At 44.5% G+C, this 17,566-nt stretch overlaps 2 protein-coding genes across 2 annotated transcripts; both read left to right on the top strand.

The window, feature by feature from the left end:
- Positions 1 to 6,816: 6,816 nt before the first annotated feature.
- Positions 6,817 to 7,233, top strand: UV8b_03279 (uncharacterized protein; the record flags this gene model as incomplete). The annotated part of the gene is made up of 1 exon (XM_043140777.1): positions 6,817 to 7,233. The coding sequence occupies one exon, from the start codon at positions 6,817 to 6,819 to the stop codon at positions 7,231 to 7,233; it is 417 nt and encodes a 138-aa protein (XP_042996711.1).
- A 1,563-nt stretch (positions 7,234 to 8,796) lies between these two features.
- Positions 8,797 to 9,159, top strand: UV8b_03278 (uncharacterized protein; the record flags this gene model as incomplete). The annotated part of the gene is made up of 1 exon (XM_043140776.1): positions 8,797 to 9,159. The coding sequence occupies one exon, from the start codon at positions 8,797 to 8,799 to the stop codon at positions 9,157 to 9,159; it is 363 nt and encodes a 120-aa protein (XP_042996710.1).
- Positions 9,160 to 17,566: the final 8,407 nt, after the last annotated feature.

The following is a 17,566-nucleotide window of genomic DNA, read 5'->3' as shown; positions in this document are numbered from 1 at the left end:
ACCCTTAGGGGTAAAAATACCCCTATTCGCATATATCGTTGTAAGGAACGTAAAAAACAATAGAAAATAATAACAAACCACAAAATTCAGGTCTACGCAGGAAAACATATGCGGCTGTTAAAATGCATTTCTCAATCTATTTAATAAGCATCCTCATTATAAGGCATTTCCTTAATATTATAACGAATATTATAAGACTGCCCGGTATCGCGGGAGCCTTTTAATACCACTAGCCCTAGCTAACGGCAGAAGGTTTCGAATTTCTAGCCTATTAGGGGCTTGGTAAAACCGTTAGCGATTATATTACCTATAGGAACCCACGTAATATCAATAGAGCCTTTCTGGACTTCTTGCCGCAACTAGTGATGATAAATATTAACGTGATAGAGCCGGGTTACAAGTTTGAAAAACTCTTCCTTTAATAGGCGAATAGTCTGGATGTTATCGCACTGAATAGTAGGGATATCTTATACTAAATAAAGCCTAACTTCCTTATAGAGCCTGCGGAACGCAATAACCTCTTTCGCGGTATGTGAAATCGCTAGCAATTTAGCCTCTATAGATGATGTTATTATGGTATCCTATTGACCAGCTTTATATATAATCGGGCCACCAAATAGCTTGATTATATATCCTTATGAGCTGCATCGGGATATAATATTATTAGCAAAGGATGTATCTAAATATACCTATATCTTAGGGTTATCGGCACTGAATTTAATAGCAGTGTTCTTCCACGTATAGCCATAGTTAAGGGCCTTCCTTACCGCACGCAAATAGTCTAGACTAGGATTTTAAAAGAAGCGGGAAAGCTGCGATCCGATATAGCCTAATTTAGGCCTAGTAATTATAATCGGATACACTAATAATCCTACTATTGACTGGTATCGTTAGGTATTATTAGGTTCAGCCGTTCTATTATACTTCTTAAGTCTCGCGGTATTTAATAGGTACTTAGGGGGTTCCTTTTTGTTAAAAGAGGTAAGGTTATATTTAATCGCGAGTTTATTGAAGTATACCCTCTAGGTAAGCTATAGCTTCCCTTCCGTATAATTGCGAATAACCTTAATAGCTAGGAACCAATATAGCTCGCCAAGGTCCTTAATCTTAAAAGCGCCTATTAGCGCAGCGTGAAATAACTTAAATGCCTCTGCCCGTAACTTATAATATAGGACGACTAGGTTATCCACATAGAAGAATACGATAAGGGTATCGTTAATAAAGATATAGGGGTCCTTATAGATTTATATAAAGCCCCTTTCTATTAGGAATCGTAATAGCTCTTTAAACTATAATAATAGCGACCTTCGAAGCCCGTAGAGGGCATACAATAGCTTAATATACGAATAACTATCGTGAAATCCATTAGGCTGCTTACAATAGACAGTCTCGTTAAATAGCGCATTTAGGAAGGCTATAACGAAGTCGTATTAGTATATATCTAGGTCAAAATAACTCATTAGGGCTATTAGGAGGCGAAAAGTGCGTGCTGCAAGCGTAGTAGCTTAGGTATTATAAAGGTCGAAAGGTTTTTAATCACTATAAACACATAATCGGGTCTTATAACCGGTGAGGAAGCCATCTTAGTCCTATTTGTAGGCGAACACCTACTTTAGGTCTAATAGCTTAATCTTAGGGTCTATAGATGAATTATTCCGACGAATAATATATCTAATCTCCCTATTAGTAATCTTACTATATTCTTCTTTAGCAGTAGCGATAAATTCCTTATATTTAGGATGCTTTTAAAGCTCTCTCTATATCGCCGGCTCCTTAGGTATATTTGTGATATAAGGGGCTTCTATTATAGCCAACGGCTTCATTATAGCTGCCGTAAAGACCTTATAATCCTTCCTTTTAATATTATTAACCCTAATATAGAATATATTATCGAGGGGAGGTATTGGCTCGGTCTAATCGTCTGGCTCGGGCGAAAATAGCAGTAATGGAAGTAATACTTAAGCGATCGACTCTTTAGGGTAGTCTATAACCTTTAAGTCAATAGCAGTAGGTTAAGGGGCATTATTAATAGCCTTAATCGCATTAATTAGCATAGTGCCCTAATCGATAGCCTTATTTATACCCTATTTAGGGGCAACCTCATTAGTAAAGGGGTTCTTAATTAGATTCCCCGATATAATAAGCTTAAAGTCATTAACGATAAGGGTTTCCTTAATGTCACTAATAAAGGTATTAAGGTCCTCCCTCTATTTGGCTAGTATCGGCAATTGGTCCTTATCTTTATAGAAGATCGTCTTATTAAATATGATATAGCTCGAGTTGAACTAATAGCTTCTCTTTAACGAAGGTACCTAAATTAGGTACTAGGTAGTAGAGATATATCCTATTAAGTAGCTGATATAAGCCCTCTAATTGAGCTTTAGACTGGCGTATAATATCTTATCCCTCGTCATTATATAGGCCTTATATCTATAAGCGCGAAGGTAGTGAATTTAAGGGCGTATATCTTCTAGTAGATATCCTTAGGCAGGCTGATTCTATTAAAGCTAAAGTTAAAGGATTTAGAGTAGTGATTTCTAACTATCGTAAGGTTTTCCCGACTTCCTAGGTATACGATTTAATAGGTAAACTACTACTTCTACCGTAATAAGCTATAATTCCTTGGGAAATCCTACTTAAGTGCTTAAAAGCAATATCTTCGTCTTTAATACCCCCCTAGAACGTTTAGTATAACCGTTATAATATTGGTGACTAGGGCTTGATAACCGAAGCACGATGCCTTTCTGCCTAGCTTTTTCCCAACTTTATAATATCTAAAGCACTATTTCGTTATCAGAAATAACTATTGCGATTTTCACATTATATAGGCGTAGAACCTAATACTCAAAGGTTAGCTAATAACCTAGAAGGTCTGATTTCCTAGGTATCGTGAATATTAACCTTATTCCTATAAATCGGCAGGTAAATAACGCAATATATTTATTACTATTAAAAGTAGGTGACTATACGAAAAGGTTAAAAGATACGACTTTAAAAGGTTCCTAAGGCATTAATGCCTCTTATGGGTATCGTGAAATCTATTGCGTAATTTTTATACTGCTATAAACCTTATAATCCGATTTTACCTGCTTAGGAGGCATATTTAATACATCCTTAAAGATATAATCTATTAGATCCCTTCCCAGGTGCCTAAATCAGGCGTACTATATAGCATAAGGTATTTTTATCGAAATCTTTGGCTAGTAACTATCTCCTCGAGCTAAATAGGTATATTAAGGCTTTTCTTTTCTAAAATTCTAAGCCCTTATAAGAAATTCGCTTATAGGTATATTATTTCTGCCTACTTAATATAGAATATAAAGTTTCTCTTTAATTCGGCGGATCTAAAAGATATTTTCTTATATTCTTCCTTTCTTAAGGTAAATTCTATTTATCTTAATATTCTAATATAATCCTTTCTTCTTTATTAATAATTTAGAAAGAATATTAACGAATATCCCTAGAATATATAGAATATTAATAAAGGTAACGATTCGTCTATCTTCTAATACAATTTAAACGGTTCTAATACCTTAGACCTTAATAGTGCCTAATATACCTCGAATATACTAATCGATAGCCTTATTAATATATAAAAACCACTTTTCGTCGTTAAATATATATGCCGTTACACTAGTATTAATAATAATATAGGCATATAAACTAGGAGATTTATTAGAAAAGGATTTAGTAGAAACACCCTCTACGGCAAAAGCTTACTTCTCTTTTTCTTTTCCCTTTAATTTAATCGAGTTATTCTCATTATTATTATCGTTATCATTATATATATTTTAGAAGGCCTTAAACGCAGCTTATACTTTTTTACTTTCTTACTTTATCTTTATTATCGCGGCCTTTTTAGTTTCCTTTTAAATCCTTAAGCGGAACTTATTAGGCGCTAAAAAAGGAATAAAAGCCTAATAGCTCTTATAATGCAATCCCTTCTTCTTAATATATAGTTACTTATAGTATTTATAAGGCATTAATTCTAACGATAGTTCCTTTAAAGCTAAAGCTAAAGCTATACTAGTAGTATTCCTAGGGGCAGCGGCGGCCTTTAATAAGGCTTTCCTTCAATGGCAAATATAGTATGCTTCCCTTTAGTAATATTCCTTTTCTCTTAAAGCTCTACTTACTGCCTTATATCTTTAATAATCTCACGAAAGTTAATATATTGCCCTCGCTTTTCGGCTCTAGTAATCTCCTAATCGATATTATCCTAAATACTAAGATATTTTTAAGAGAGGGCTTTCGCTAATATATTAGCAGGCTTATTCCCTAATAGGAGGACTAAGCTACTTTATTCCAATCGGTCGTAAATAGTTAATATTTCACTAAGCTATTCTAAAACGTTATATTTATTGAGATTCCATTCTATAACCTGAACGAAGCATTATATAATATGCTCGGTAATAGCGGTCTTTACCGGCTATATACGCTTAATAAGGATATATAATTTATCCCTTATTATCGACCTTATTGCTATTATCTACTTAAATTCCGGGCCGAGGGTTGTATTAAACCACTCTATATATTTAGAAAGGGCCCATTCTAGCTCGGTATAATTATACCGGTCGTTTCTTAATATAATATTAATAAGAGTAGCCTATTCGTTAGGGCCTAGGCCATCTGGGATTTATCTCCGTTTGAAATAATTATTTGGGTCTTCTAGCTATTAGTCTAGCTGCGAATAGCTTTACGTTGCGGCTGCCCTTAACGCCGAGGCTGCCCTTATATTCCTAGAAAGACCACTTTCTATTAGTATTTCTCCTAATATTAATACCGACGATTATACTAGAATAGGTCGATATAGTTGGAGCGCAATATCTTTAGGTTTATTAAGGATTATCGCTTAATTAGGATTAATGAGATCCTATACCTTCCTTGCCTAAGCCTTGCTCTAAATATAATTATACCAGACATCCCACTTGTATCGGGATATTAAAATATATGCAGGTTTGTTATAATCAACCGTATTAGCACCTATCTTTACTGTCTGCAATGTTCTAGGCACGAAAGGCTGATTACCTGACTAAATAGGTCAATCATAGATAAAGTTAAACCACGAAAGAATATCGCGATCTTCCGAATAGCTTCCTTTTTATTGTGGGAGGCCATACGAGTATAATAGCAATACGAGGTTTCAATAGATCTAACAGGAATCCACTATTATACCTCAATAGGTATCCGATAAAGGCAGTAACCGTAGCATAATTTTAGATATCGAACGATATAGTGCTGTAGCACCTAACAAAAGGATAAGAATGAGGTTATTATATTATTTTACACAATTGCTACTATGTTAGGAAGCAGGGAGAGAAAGCGGTCTATTGTAAAGGGTTGACCTGACCTGTCTCAACAGTACTCAGGTTACCAGCTATTTATAGTGGGCACGGGGGTAACCCTAAGGGGCTACTGTTCCCTCGGTTATATGTGCCACATTCGTATCCGGATATTCCCGATATATATGATGATCCACCGGTATCCCCGCCGATAATTTCCGATGTCAATACGAGCTAGGCTAGGGCCCAGACCCCCGGTACGCAGACTCTATACTACTCCACACTGCTCTACTCGGTTATTGACAACTCAAGCTGTCATGACATGGACAGCCAACCGACACACGACCGGCTGACGTTTGTGCCATGATCTGACTGCACTGATTGATTATTCGCCGCGTCACATGCGCTGTCGCGCGCGCCCTAGTATGCATTGCTACCGTCGTTATTGACCTCGGCGCTGTTGTACATGTGTGCGGTGCTGTATCCGCCGCCCCGTCGGGTAATAAATAGTCTAGCGCGCTGCAAGGTGCTAGCCTACTGCGGCCTAGTGTGCTGTTAGCTGCCGCTCGGATCAAAAGGGCAACCGGCACTGGGATGGGCTGGGATCTGGTGCATATGCAGTAAGTAGACAAGTCCATGGCGCATCAAGGTGCCCGCTTCAAGGGAAAAGAGCCCTACGTATGGACCACGGGCGGGACTTGGCAGCCTCAACCTTCCTCCCTTTGCTACTGGCTGGTTGCTGATCAATACGTGTGTTCTTTCTTCATCTGTCGGCACATGCTGCCAACGTGCTGGCCTATACGCTCGATGCAGGTATCCCCCCCCTAGTCATCCCGAGAGTTAGTAAGCTGCAACATTGCGAGTGACTACCGTTTACCAGGCGCGTTGGAGAACAAAGTAGCATACATATCTGTTGAGTCCAGCAGGATTGCCTTTATTACTCAGCGGTCTTTGCCCGCAATTCTTGGTTGCCATCGGCACCCACTGATGCCCATGTCACCAGAAGTTCACCATCTGCCGGCAACTGACCCGCTGGGCCCCTGTGGCGTTCCTGCCACATTGTCCCCTGGGAGAGCCGTTTACTGCCTCGCTATCACGAGCAGAGTGGCTGCCGGAGGATTCTGGTGGACAAGGTGGAGACCCAGAATGCACCCGCGCCATGTTGCCTTTGCGGGAGGAATGACTGGGGGTGGTAGGAAGGGTTTGGTCGGATGATTATAAGTATCGGGCGATACTCCCCTACCGATGGACTGTATTTTGCAAGCTCAAATCCTCTTTTATGCCCAGCTTGTTTTCTCTCTCAGGAACGCACTCAGCTCGGTCTTGACTCGTAATAATCACTTGCATCAGCTTGTTGCTTGCAGACCCTTCACACCCGTACTGCCGTAGTGAACCGATACTTTTCAACAGTACCATAGCTAGTAAATCGGTAGGATACCTTTATGCCCAGAGATGCTGCCCTTCGTGTTATTCATCCGCATATAGGACAACATCTCTCGCCCCGGACAGACGCAGACGGAATACAAGCACAACCATGCACTGCAATCAACTCAACCTGATTGGCGTACTGATGCTCTTGCCTGCCGTCCTGGCCATCCCTCGAACGCCACCCATCAACCAATGGGTCCAGAGCTGTCGCCACAATGAAGTCACTTGCTTCGACTGCAGAGACGTTGTCCTGAGTGCCCAAGGTATATTCCAGCCTGGCGCGGGCGAAATGTTCATAGCAGGCGCGTGCCAAGACTTGACCGCCTGCTCCTGCGCAAGATCTGGTACAAAGACCGAAACGTGCAAAGATTACGATTACCTGGTTGAAGGTGGCTTGTGCAGACATTTCGACAAGCAACGCGCCTTCTGCCAGAGCAAGGGTTACCCCGTTTTCGGGTCAAACTTCTGCCCCGAGAACGAAGCAGATGGTATCATCACAGATATTGATACAGATTCGCCCTAGAAGAGCTAGCCTGTACGGACCCGGGGGCCGGGCCTCTGCTGCTAGCGGAATGAAGCCTGAGAGGCGAGCGCTGTCGGCGGTCAAGGGCTGGGATACGGGGGCGGAACGGCAATCCATATAGCCGGAGGCGTCTCTAGCCGGTAGGAATTCTATGAGCGGGATATTTGTGCTGGGCGGTGGTCTTTTTTATCACATGTCGGCGAAAAATTTCAGGTAGCACTTGTTATTTCAAGGTTCTGTTAAAAAAGCACATAATAATATATATAATGATGACGATATCGGTAGAAGACCGAGTACAGAAGAGCAGAGAAGGAAGGCGCTATAATTAACTTGTGGAATAAGCGGAGACTATTCTTTATTCTTCCACGCCAATTCTTTAAGCGCCAACATGAATACCCCTTTTGCAAGACTGCGCCAAAGGAGGTATTTGGCTCGGTAGATTACTGCCCAGCGTGCGCCGGATTGGCGTTCATTCTTGGCAACTATTCCTTTTTACACGGCACGCAAGCGGCCCCTGCCATAGATTGTAGTTGCAGATCCTTACGGATCCTGGTAAGGTGCCAGGAAATTATGCCGCACCCGGCGCCCGTCCTTGGATCTCAGCCACGGAGAATTTAGCCGTCCGTCTCAGGTCTACCCAGCGTGTCGGTAAGCTTGGCAGCATCGGACCTCGTTGCGATATCGCGTTGGTTCGCGGTGGATATCGCTTACTATCTTTCTTTACTCAGAAGTACCATTGATAAAACACAGTTATCGTAATGCCGATCTGCATCGGGCTTTGTACTCCGTACTAGATAGTACATCCTGTAGGTCAGGTGGTCTGGCATTTAGTAAGCGCAAGCCTCGCGTCCTCTGTAACGGAACCATTACTCAGAGCAAGACTTGGCGTTCACATCCGTTTGAAGGTGCAAAGGTGCAGACTTTGTAAGGGTTTCAGCCGATAGAGAACCCTTTTTATAAAGGACACTTCAACAGACTAAAAAGGTGGCATCATGGCATAAGTACTAGCAATTCCCGGACTTTTAGCGAGCTATATCGCACTTATCGTACCTGTAGGGCACATAGGGCGCTGTGAGGCGATTCCCGCTAATTTAGCTACAGGCTGGGCTTGAAAAGAGGCCTCGTTCTGCCCTTTTCAATAGCATTAACCCCCAACATGTCACTCACTTATTGGCTCTATTATAAATGCCGAAATCACTAATATGAGGATTTGAGTGACAAAGGTTTGGCTGCTAGACTAGGCTGCCAATATCCTTGCTCCTTCGCACCTTCAAAGGGACCCTTATTAGCATGCAAAGTAGTGTACGTAATGCAATGTCAAATCGCGGGATGAGTTTTTGCGCAGCAGCCCTGTGGTTTCTATACTTAATTTATATATAGGTACAGATTTCGCGCCCTGGGTAGGTGCAGACGGAATCACGCACAACTATCCACTGTAATTCTCAGTCATCCTGCCTGCTTATTTCACCGTTTGATATCTGCCCTGAATCTTGTTTAGCTATTGCCATCTACATTCGGCCCACACTCTGACCTACTGTTCAAGATCAAAGGCCTGTTTCAGACATGGTCGGCGCAGCCAAGTTCTTGACGGCCGGCTTGGCTCTCGCGGCACCTGTCGCGAGGGCAGCAGGGTTCTACCCGCAAGGCACGTGGGCTCAGAGATGTGAACGGCGTCAAGTCGGCTGCGAGGACTGCAGGAGGAACATCATAGATGCTCAAAAGATCTTTACGCCGGGCGCGGGCAAATACTTTATAAAGGACTCGTGCGAGGCTCTGGTCGCCTGCACCTGCGCGTGGAATGGTTACAAGGGTGGAAAATGCAGGACCGACAGCACCGCCGTTGAAATATGCAAGGATCTTGCTAAAATGCGCCCCTTTTGCGCTGCGCAGGGCATCACCGTCGGGGAGGCAAAATTCTGCACGTGAGGGGGGGGGGGGGGGGGTGAAGCATCAGAGGCGAGCGCTGGCGGCGGTCAAGTCTGGGTGCGTGGCAGGAGCCGGCGTGCTGAATTGCGAATGGCGTCGCCGTTTTAAGCCAGATGATGTCTAGCTGGTACTGTTAATTCCATGTGCGGCCGCTGTAGATGCCGGGTGGTCTTCCTCGTCGTAGCACTCCGTATGTAGTAAGAAACCAGCTACGATTACAGGTGCCGTGGATGGGGGAATGCGAGCGTATGAGGCGCGTCCGCTTCACAAGCGTTCCCGTGACCCAGGCTTCTATTGAAATTCAGCAAGCTCGCCTTGGGTCACCTGCTCGACAAAACCTTTGTCGACCGAAAATCGCGAGTACCCTTTGACACCACTGGGGCGAAGGTGAGAGATAGTCTAGACATAAGCACAGTCTTAATAAGGGATAGTCAAAGTCGCTGATGGATCAGATGCAGGATTGCTTTGGACGAGGCCATTAGGTCGTAATGTCATTTACTAAGAAGCCGACGTGACTATACGCATACATACAAACTGACAAAGAGCACGAAAAGAACGATGGTCAACGTTTCATAGAAAAAAATAATGTATTGCTAATACTCGTTTCTATCAATATGGATATACATAGCCAAGAATTTGCTCGTAGCGGTAGACTGTGCCTTCGCAGCTACTAAGATCACTAGTCAGATGGTCATACAATGAAGAACTGAAGCAGCGATACAGAGGGATAGTATTCGCCATCTGAGTCGTATACACATAACCCAGGAAAGCGTCGTTTCTATACGAAGTACCCTCGCAATTAGCTAGAATAGAGTCCATGTGATCGGTCACGGTAGGATTATAACAACGGTACAGCGGGGTTGAATTCGCGATCGGGCTGACCATGATACGTCCAAGATAGGCATCCAAACTATACGTGGTGCCCTCGCAATTTGACTGTATGCTGGTCATGTGCTTTTTCAACCTGGCGCTATAGCAGCGGTAAAGAGCAGTAGTTGGTGGGATTTGAATAATAACCGTGCCCGGACTAGTTCCACTAGGAGCAATTGTGACTGTAGTCACGACTGTGACAGTGCCGGTGAATGGTTGGAAAATAGTTGTATAGGGCCCAGTATAAGATGTGACGGCGGAAGAAATGGCGGAGGAAACTGGTGTCTGCACCAATACAGTGCCAGGTATTGTTCCGCTGGGCGGAATAGTTACCGTGGTCGGCACGGTATTCGTACCGGAAAGAGTTTGAATGATAGTAACATATGAAATTACGGGAGAACAGTTACCAGTAGCAAAGACATAGCCAAGAACGCCGTCTAAAACAAAGCCAGGTTTATTGTCGCAAACAGTGACCTGACTTATTATATATTGGCCAGTACTAGCGCTTGAACATCTATAAATAGGGAAGGTGCCATTTACCTGGCTAGTGTAAAGATACCCAAGATTCCGATCAAGCGTATATCCGGGCACAGATTCACACGAAGAGCTGCCAGTAATAAGAAACCGGCCGTTAGGATTAGAGCACCGATAAATAGGCAGGGTACCTGCCTGCGAGGTTGGCGGGATATAGCCAGCAACTCCTAAATAAGAATAGCCAGCCCTATTTTCACAAACAGCATCATTGACGTAGAGATAGTTGCCATTACTTGGATTATAGCAGCCATATATCGCAAGGCAATCACATAATCGCGAAAATGCATATCCAAGTGGGCCATTAAAGGCGTAGCCAGGCTTCTGTTCGCAATTAGTAACCTGAGATATAATAAATTGGCCAGCTGCATTTGAACATCGATATAGAGCTAAAGTGCCAGGATCTGGATTCGCACGGAGATAGCCAAGAGTCGTATCAAGCGTAAATCCAGAAAAAGACTCGCACGAGGAACTTTGAGTAATAAGATAACGACCATCAGGATTAGAGCACCGATAAAGAGGCAGATTTCCAGAGTCGGCGGTTGGCTCAATATAACCGGCAATTCCAGCCTGTGAATAGCCAGGATAAGACGTACAGGCGTTACTTGAGGTGTAGAGAGAATTACCGTTAGTGGGATTATAGCAGCCTACAAGGATCCGGAGAAGACATGTGGGTGAGGGAATAGGGGTCCCTGAAGAAACTGAGGACAAGGTGGAGGAAATAGATAGAGAGTTAATAGTCACACTACTAATGACGGTAAAGGAGCTGGTTGCACTGCTTGTCAAGGGTACTAGGCTGACTGGCGTTTGAATAATAATACTGCCGGGAACAGTGCCACTAGGAGGTATGGTGGCCGTAGTAAGCACCGTATTTGTGCCGCTAAGAGGCTGCGTGATTGTTACATATGGTAACCCGGTCCCAGCAGTAGGCGTTACTATAACGTAACTACCAGGATTAGTACCAGACGGCGGAATGATAACCGTTGTAGGCGCTGTAATAGAGCCCCCGATAGGCTGAGTAACCGTTACATATGGTAACCCCGTTCCAGTAGTAGGCGTTACGATTACATAACTGCCTGGATTCGTACCGCTCGGAGGGATGATCAATGTAGTAGGCGCCGTAATGGAGCCCCCGACAGCTTGACTAATTGTAACATAGGGAATTCCAGTGGTAGGCGTGATGATGATATAACTGCCTGGATTCGTGCCACTTGGAGGGACGACGACTGTAGTAGGAGCTGTAACAGAGCCGCCGACGGGCTGGGTGACTGTTATATATGGTAGTCCTGTTCCAGTGGTTGGCGTTACTATCACGTAACTGCCTAGATTAGTACCGCTTGGAGGGATAATGACCGTTGTAGGCGCCGAAATAGACCCTCCGACAGGCTGAGTAACTGTGACGTACGGTAACCCTGTTCCTGTGCCAGTTGGCGGCGTTGCAATAATATAACTGCCTGGATTAGTGCCGCTTGGGGGGATAATGACCGTTGTAGGCGCCGTAATAGAACCTCCGATAGGCTGGGTGACTGTTACGTATGGTATCCCTGTTCCTGTTCCAGTGGTTGGCGTTACTATAACGTAACTACCTGGGTTTGTACCGCTTGGGGGGATAATGACCGTTGTAGGCGCCGTAATGGACCCTCCGACAGGCTGAGTGACTGTAACGTATGGTATCCCTGTTCCTGTTCCAGTGGTTGGCGTTACTATAATATAACTGCCTGGATTAGTGCCGTTTGGAGGGATAATGACCGTTGTAGGCGCCGTAATAGAACCTCCGATAGGCTGGGTGACTGTAACGTATGGTATCCCTGTTCCTGTTCCAGTGGTTGGCGTTACTATAACGTAACTGCCCGGATTAGTGCCGCTTGGGGGGATAATGACCGTTGTAGGCGCCGTAATAGAACCTCCGATAGGCTGGGTGACTGTTACGTATGGTATCCCTGTTCCTGTTCCAGTGGTTGGCGTTACTATAATATAACTGCCTGGATTAGTGCCGTTTGGAGGGATAATGACCGTTGTAGGCGCCGTAATAGAACCTCCGATAGGCTGGGTGACTGTAACGTATGGTATCCCTGTTCCTGTTCCAGTGGTTGGCGTTACTATAACGTAACTGCCCGGATTAGTGCCGCTTGGGGGGATAATGACCGTTGTAGGCGCCGTAATAGAACCTCCGATAGGCTGGGTGACTGTTACGTATGGTATCCCTGTTCCTGTTCCAGTGGTTGGCGTTACTATAATATAACTGCCTGGATTAGTGCCGTTTGGAGGGATAATGACCGTTGTAGGCGCCGTAATAGAACCTCCGATAGGCTGGGTGACTGTAACGTATGGTATCCCTGTTCCTGTTCCAGTGGTTGGCGTTACTATAACGTAACTGCCCGGATTAGTGCCGCTTGGGGGGATAATGACCGTTGTAGGCGCCGTAATAGAACCTCCGATAGGCTGGGTGACTGTTACGTATGGTATCCCTGTTCCTGTTCCAGTGGTTGGCGTTACTATAACGTAACTGCCCGGATTAGTGCCGCTTGGGGGGATAATGACCGTGGTAGGCGCTGTAATAGAGCCCCCAATAGGCTGGGTGATTGTCACGTATGGCAATCCTGTAGTGGGTGTTACGATGATATAACTACCTGGATTCGTGCCACTTGGAGGAATGACGACTGTAGTAGGTGCTGTAATAGAGCCACCGACAGGTTGAGTAACTGTAACATACGGAATTCCTGTTCCAGTAGGCGTTACAATAACGTAACTGCCCGGATTTGTACCGCTTGGCGGAATGATGACTGTAGTGGGAGCTGTAAGAGAGCCCCCAACAGGTTGAGTTACTGTAACGTAGGGCACTCCTGTTCCAATACTAGGCGTAATAATGATATAACTGCCTGGATTTGTGCCACTCGGGGGAATAATGACCGTGGTAGGAGCTGTAATAGAGGCCCCTATAGGTTGAGTAAATGTAACATACGGAATTCCTGTTCCAGTAGTAGGCGTCACGATAATATAGCTGCCTGGATTTGTACCGCTTGGCGGAATAATGATTGTAGTAGGAGCTGTGATGGAGCCCCCAATAGGTTGGGTCACTGTGACATAGGGCAATCCCGGTCCAGTTGGTGTTACAATAACATAACTACCAGGATTCGTACCGCTTGGGGGGATGATGACTGCGGTAGGGGCTGTAATTGAGCCGCCAATGGGTTGAGTCACTGTAACATATGGCAGGCCAGTACCAGTTCCCGTTGGCGTTACTATAACATAACTGCCTGGATTCGTGCCGCTTGGCGGAATAATGATTGTCGTTGGAGCTGTAATAGAACCCCCGATAGGTTGAGTGACCGTAACGTATGGCAGGCCTGATGCGGCGGTTGGCGTCACTATAATGTAGCTTCCTGGATTCGTGCCGCTTGGCGGAATAATAATTGTCGTTGGAGCTGTAATAGGACCGCCTATGGGTTGAGTCACTGTAATATATGGCAGGCCAGTACCAGTTCCCGTTGGCGTTACTATAACATAACTGCCTAGATTCGTGCCGCTTGGCGGAATAATGATTGTCGTTGGAGCTGTAATAGGACCGCCAATGGGTTGAGTCACTGTAATATATGGCAGGCCAGTACCAGTTCCCGTTGGCGTTACTATAACATAACTGCCTAGATTCGTGCCGCTTGGCGGAATAATGATTGTCGTTGGAGCTGTAATAGGACCGCCAATGGGTTGAGTCACTGTAATATATGGCAGGCCAGTACCAGTTCCCGTTGGCGTTACTATAACATAACTGCCTAGATTCGTGCCGCTTGGCGGAATAATGATTGTCGTTGGAGCTGTAATAGGACCGCCAATGGGTTGAGTCACTGTAATATATGGCAGGCCAGTACCAGTTCCCGTTGGCGTTACTATAACATAACTGCCCGGCACCGTGCCGCTGGGCGGAATGATGATTGTTGTAGGTGCTGTAATAGAACCCCCGATAGGTTGAGTGACCGTAACGTATGGCAGGCCTGATGCGGCGGTTGGCGTTACTATAATGTAGCTTCCTGGATTCGTGCCACTTGCGGGAATGGTGACCGTCGTAGGAGCCGTAAGAGACCCCCCGATAGGTTGAGTTACTGTGACGTATGGCGCTATTGAAGGAGGCGTTACGATAATAATACTTCCGAGATTGGTCCCGCTGGGAGGAACAGTGATGGTTGTCGGTGCTGTGACAGATCCGCCAATGGGTTGAGTAACCGTGATATAAATCCCTGCAGATGTCGGCGTCACTATAACGATACTTCCTGGATTGGTGCCACTAGGGGGAATCGTCACAGTCGTCGGTGCTGTTATAGGTCCGCCAACGGGTTGGGTGACTGTGACATACGGCCCTATCGACGTCGGCGTGAGGATGATGACGCTCCCTGGATTGGTCCCCGTAGGAGGGATGGTGACTGTGGTGGGTGCCGTGACCGAACCCCCGATCGGCTGGGTAATAGTTATATAAGGCGCTATCGATGTTGGCGTGACTATGATTACACTTCCCGGGTTGGTTCCACTCGGGGGGATTGTGAATGTCGTCGGAGCTGTGATGGAGCCCCCGATTGGTTGAGCAATTGTAATATAAGTCCCCATGGATGTTGGCGTGACTATAATTACACTTCCCGGGTTGGTTCCGCTAGGGGCGATTGTGACGGTCGTCGGCACCGAGAGGGAGCCCCCAATAGGGCGAGTGATTGTGATGTAACCTCCTATGGTTCCTTGCTGCGTACTTTGGTTTCCATCACCACCAGTAGATGCAGAGTCATCACCTCGCTGATATACAGACAAGGCTATTGTCAACGGTATCGACTGCCGCCCCGCAAGATCTCTCAACGCTTGCAACTTCACCTGTCCGCCGCAACACTGAGCCGCATTCCCCGGACACTGGGTACTGCACTGGTCTGAACCTAGTATGATAGCTCCACCGTCGAGCATGTCGCCGCAATAGCAGTCACTGTTGCATCCCCTCTCGTTAGCTTTCCGGTTCCCGCGCCTAGCTCCCGTGGACTCCTCCCGTCGCATGCTCCCGCACCACTTACTTGTTGTACACGCCAAAGTATCTCCTGGCACACGATTTGGCGCAGGTGTCCAGGTTCATCACCGTGCTGGTAGCAACTTTGACGAGGCTCGGGAACCCGGCTGCCGAAATCGCGCATCCGTAGAGCTTAAAGGCGGCCACTTGACCTGGTTGCTGGCAGCCCGACGTGGGATTTGCCGCAGACGAGGTCGCTGGGGTCTGGACGAAGATAGAGCTCGTCCCGTCAGGGGCTCGCGTAATAGTCGTCCCTACCGAGCCCGTGCCGGGCACTGTGGTCGCGCAGACTGCATTTGTGCTTATTCGGTGTCAGATATCATTGCTTTTTGTACTGACAAGCGGATTATCAAAACTTACTACGCCCCCGTCAGCGTGTACACATTATCATTACAGTATACCTGCAGCGGTTGATAACTGATGATGGTATTTTTGATGAAACAGTCGTCGGCTATTGCCCGAGGATAAATATATATCTGAAGACTTAGAGATAAGAAAAATTGCGAAAATAACTTCATCTTAAACGGCCAGCAAGTAATGCTATTAGGAACTGTTAAATATATACTTGTAATAAAGATATTACTGCATTATAAGTTATGGTTCAGTTACTTATATTTATATATCTATATATGGTATATATTTTAAGTTAGTAATATTAATGCAATAATTATTATTAGCTAGTTATTTATAAATTATAATATATTACTTTTTTTAGACAAGCCACTAGTGCAAAGTCTTACCAGATTGGTAATTAGAATATTTGACAAATTGTTTGCATACGTATTATTCATTGTTTTATATACAATATATTTTTTTGGTTAAAATAAGATATATTTTTAAAGTCTTGTGACTTAAGCATTATTTTTTTAGTTTGAAATTATACTATTAGTTTTTTTTTCGGTAAATTTAATTTACATGAAAACTATAAGTTTTAAGGAATAGTTAAAAAAGTAAAAGCGGATCCAGTCCAATATTTCAATATTATTTTTTATCTTACAGTTATTTTAAACCAATAAGTTTTTAAACTTAATACATTATTTTACTTAATTACTAAGTTTTATAATAGATTTTTAACATTATAAGCAATTATAACGGCTCTTTTCTTTATACATGCCAGTAATATTAATATCTCAAAACTATTATATATTAAAGTAAACTCGTATTGTTTTCAGTCGCATTGTATAATTATAGTCAAAAACAGCATGCACATATTCGGAGGCGGGCGTTGGAAGTGACGACGACATTAGTCGCACACAGGGGTCCCAGTTGTTCGTAGGGCGGCGCGGGTGGTACGATGATACCGAGGGCGGCCACAAAGCAATGGCTGTTTATTGCCGCTATGATTAATGCATTAAAGAGGGGGGGGAAAGGTGCAGTTTAGGGTTAAATCTGACAATGCGACACATATGTACGCGCCGCAATCGCATGAGGTGGTGCAGCTCTGTGCGACGGTGCGTTCGTCTAATCGCCGAAGGCGGGGCCACATGGACGGTCAGGTCAGACGCTCCCGACTAAACCGGCGATTCCGACAACATTGGACCGTGATCAGCGGTGTCTGGAGGGCTGGACTCAGGTCAATTATTCCCCGGTATCCGTACTTGCCTACGTCTCAAGCATGATCTGATTTTGATGTGGGTAACTGGCCGGAAAAGTTCGTAGTTTTTCTGACACGAGTTGACTTGAAGAGCGAATAGAATTCCTGCCAAAGACGAAGAGTAGGTCGAGGTCCTTGCATTTCGCATACCCAGGATAAGAGGTAACGCTCATATAAATAGATGAATTCTGCCGTCTTACTGATTTGACTAATCTTTGGCAAATTGATTTTCTTTTTCTTTTTCTTTTTCTTTTCTTTCTTTCTTTTTCTTTTGTTTTTTTGAATCTTTCTGTTCATTCAGGCATGTATTGCGGGTGGGAATTCCTTTCGTTGTGTTTCGAGACTGGTGATTTATCGGGTTACGTGGCGAGTTACTA

The sequence above is a fragment of the Ustilaginoidea virens genome, chromosome 2 (assembly GCF_000687475.1).
Source record: "Ustilaginoidea virens chromosome 2, complete sequence".
Classification (NCBI taxonomy): Eukaryota; Fungi; Ascomycota; class Sordariomycetes; order Hypocreales; family Clavicipitaceae; genus Ustilaginoidea; species Ustilaginoidea virens.
The sequence above is the reverse complement of the archived record's forward strand: the minus strand, read 5'-3'. Positions and strand labels throughout refer to the sequence as shown.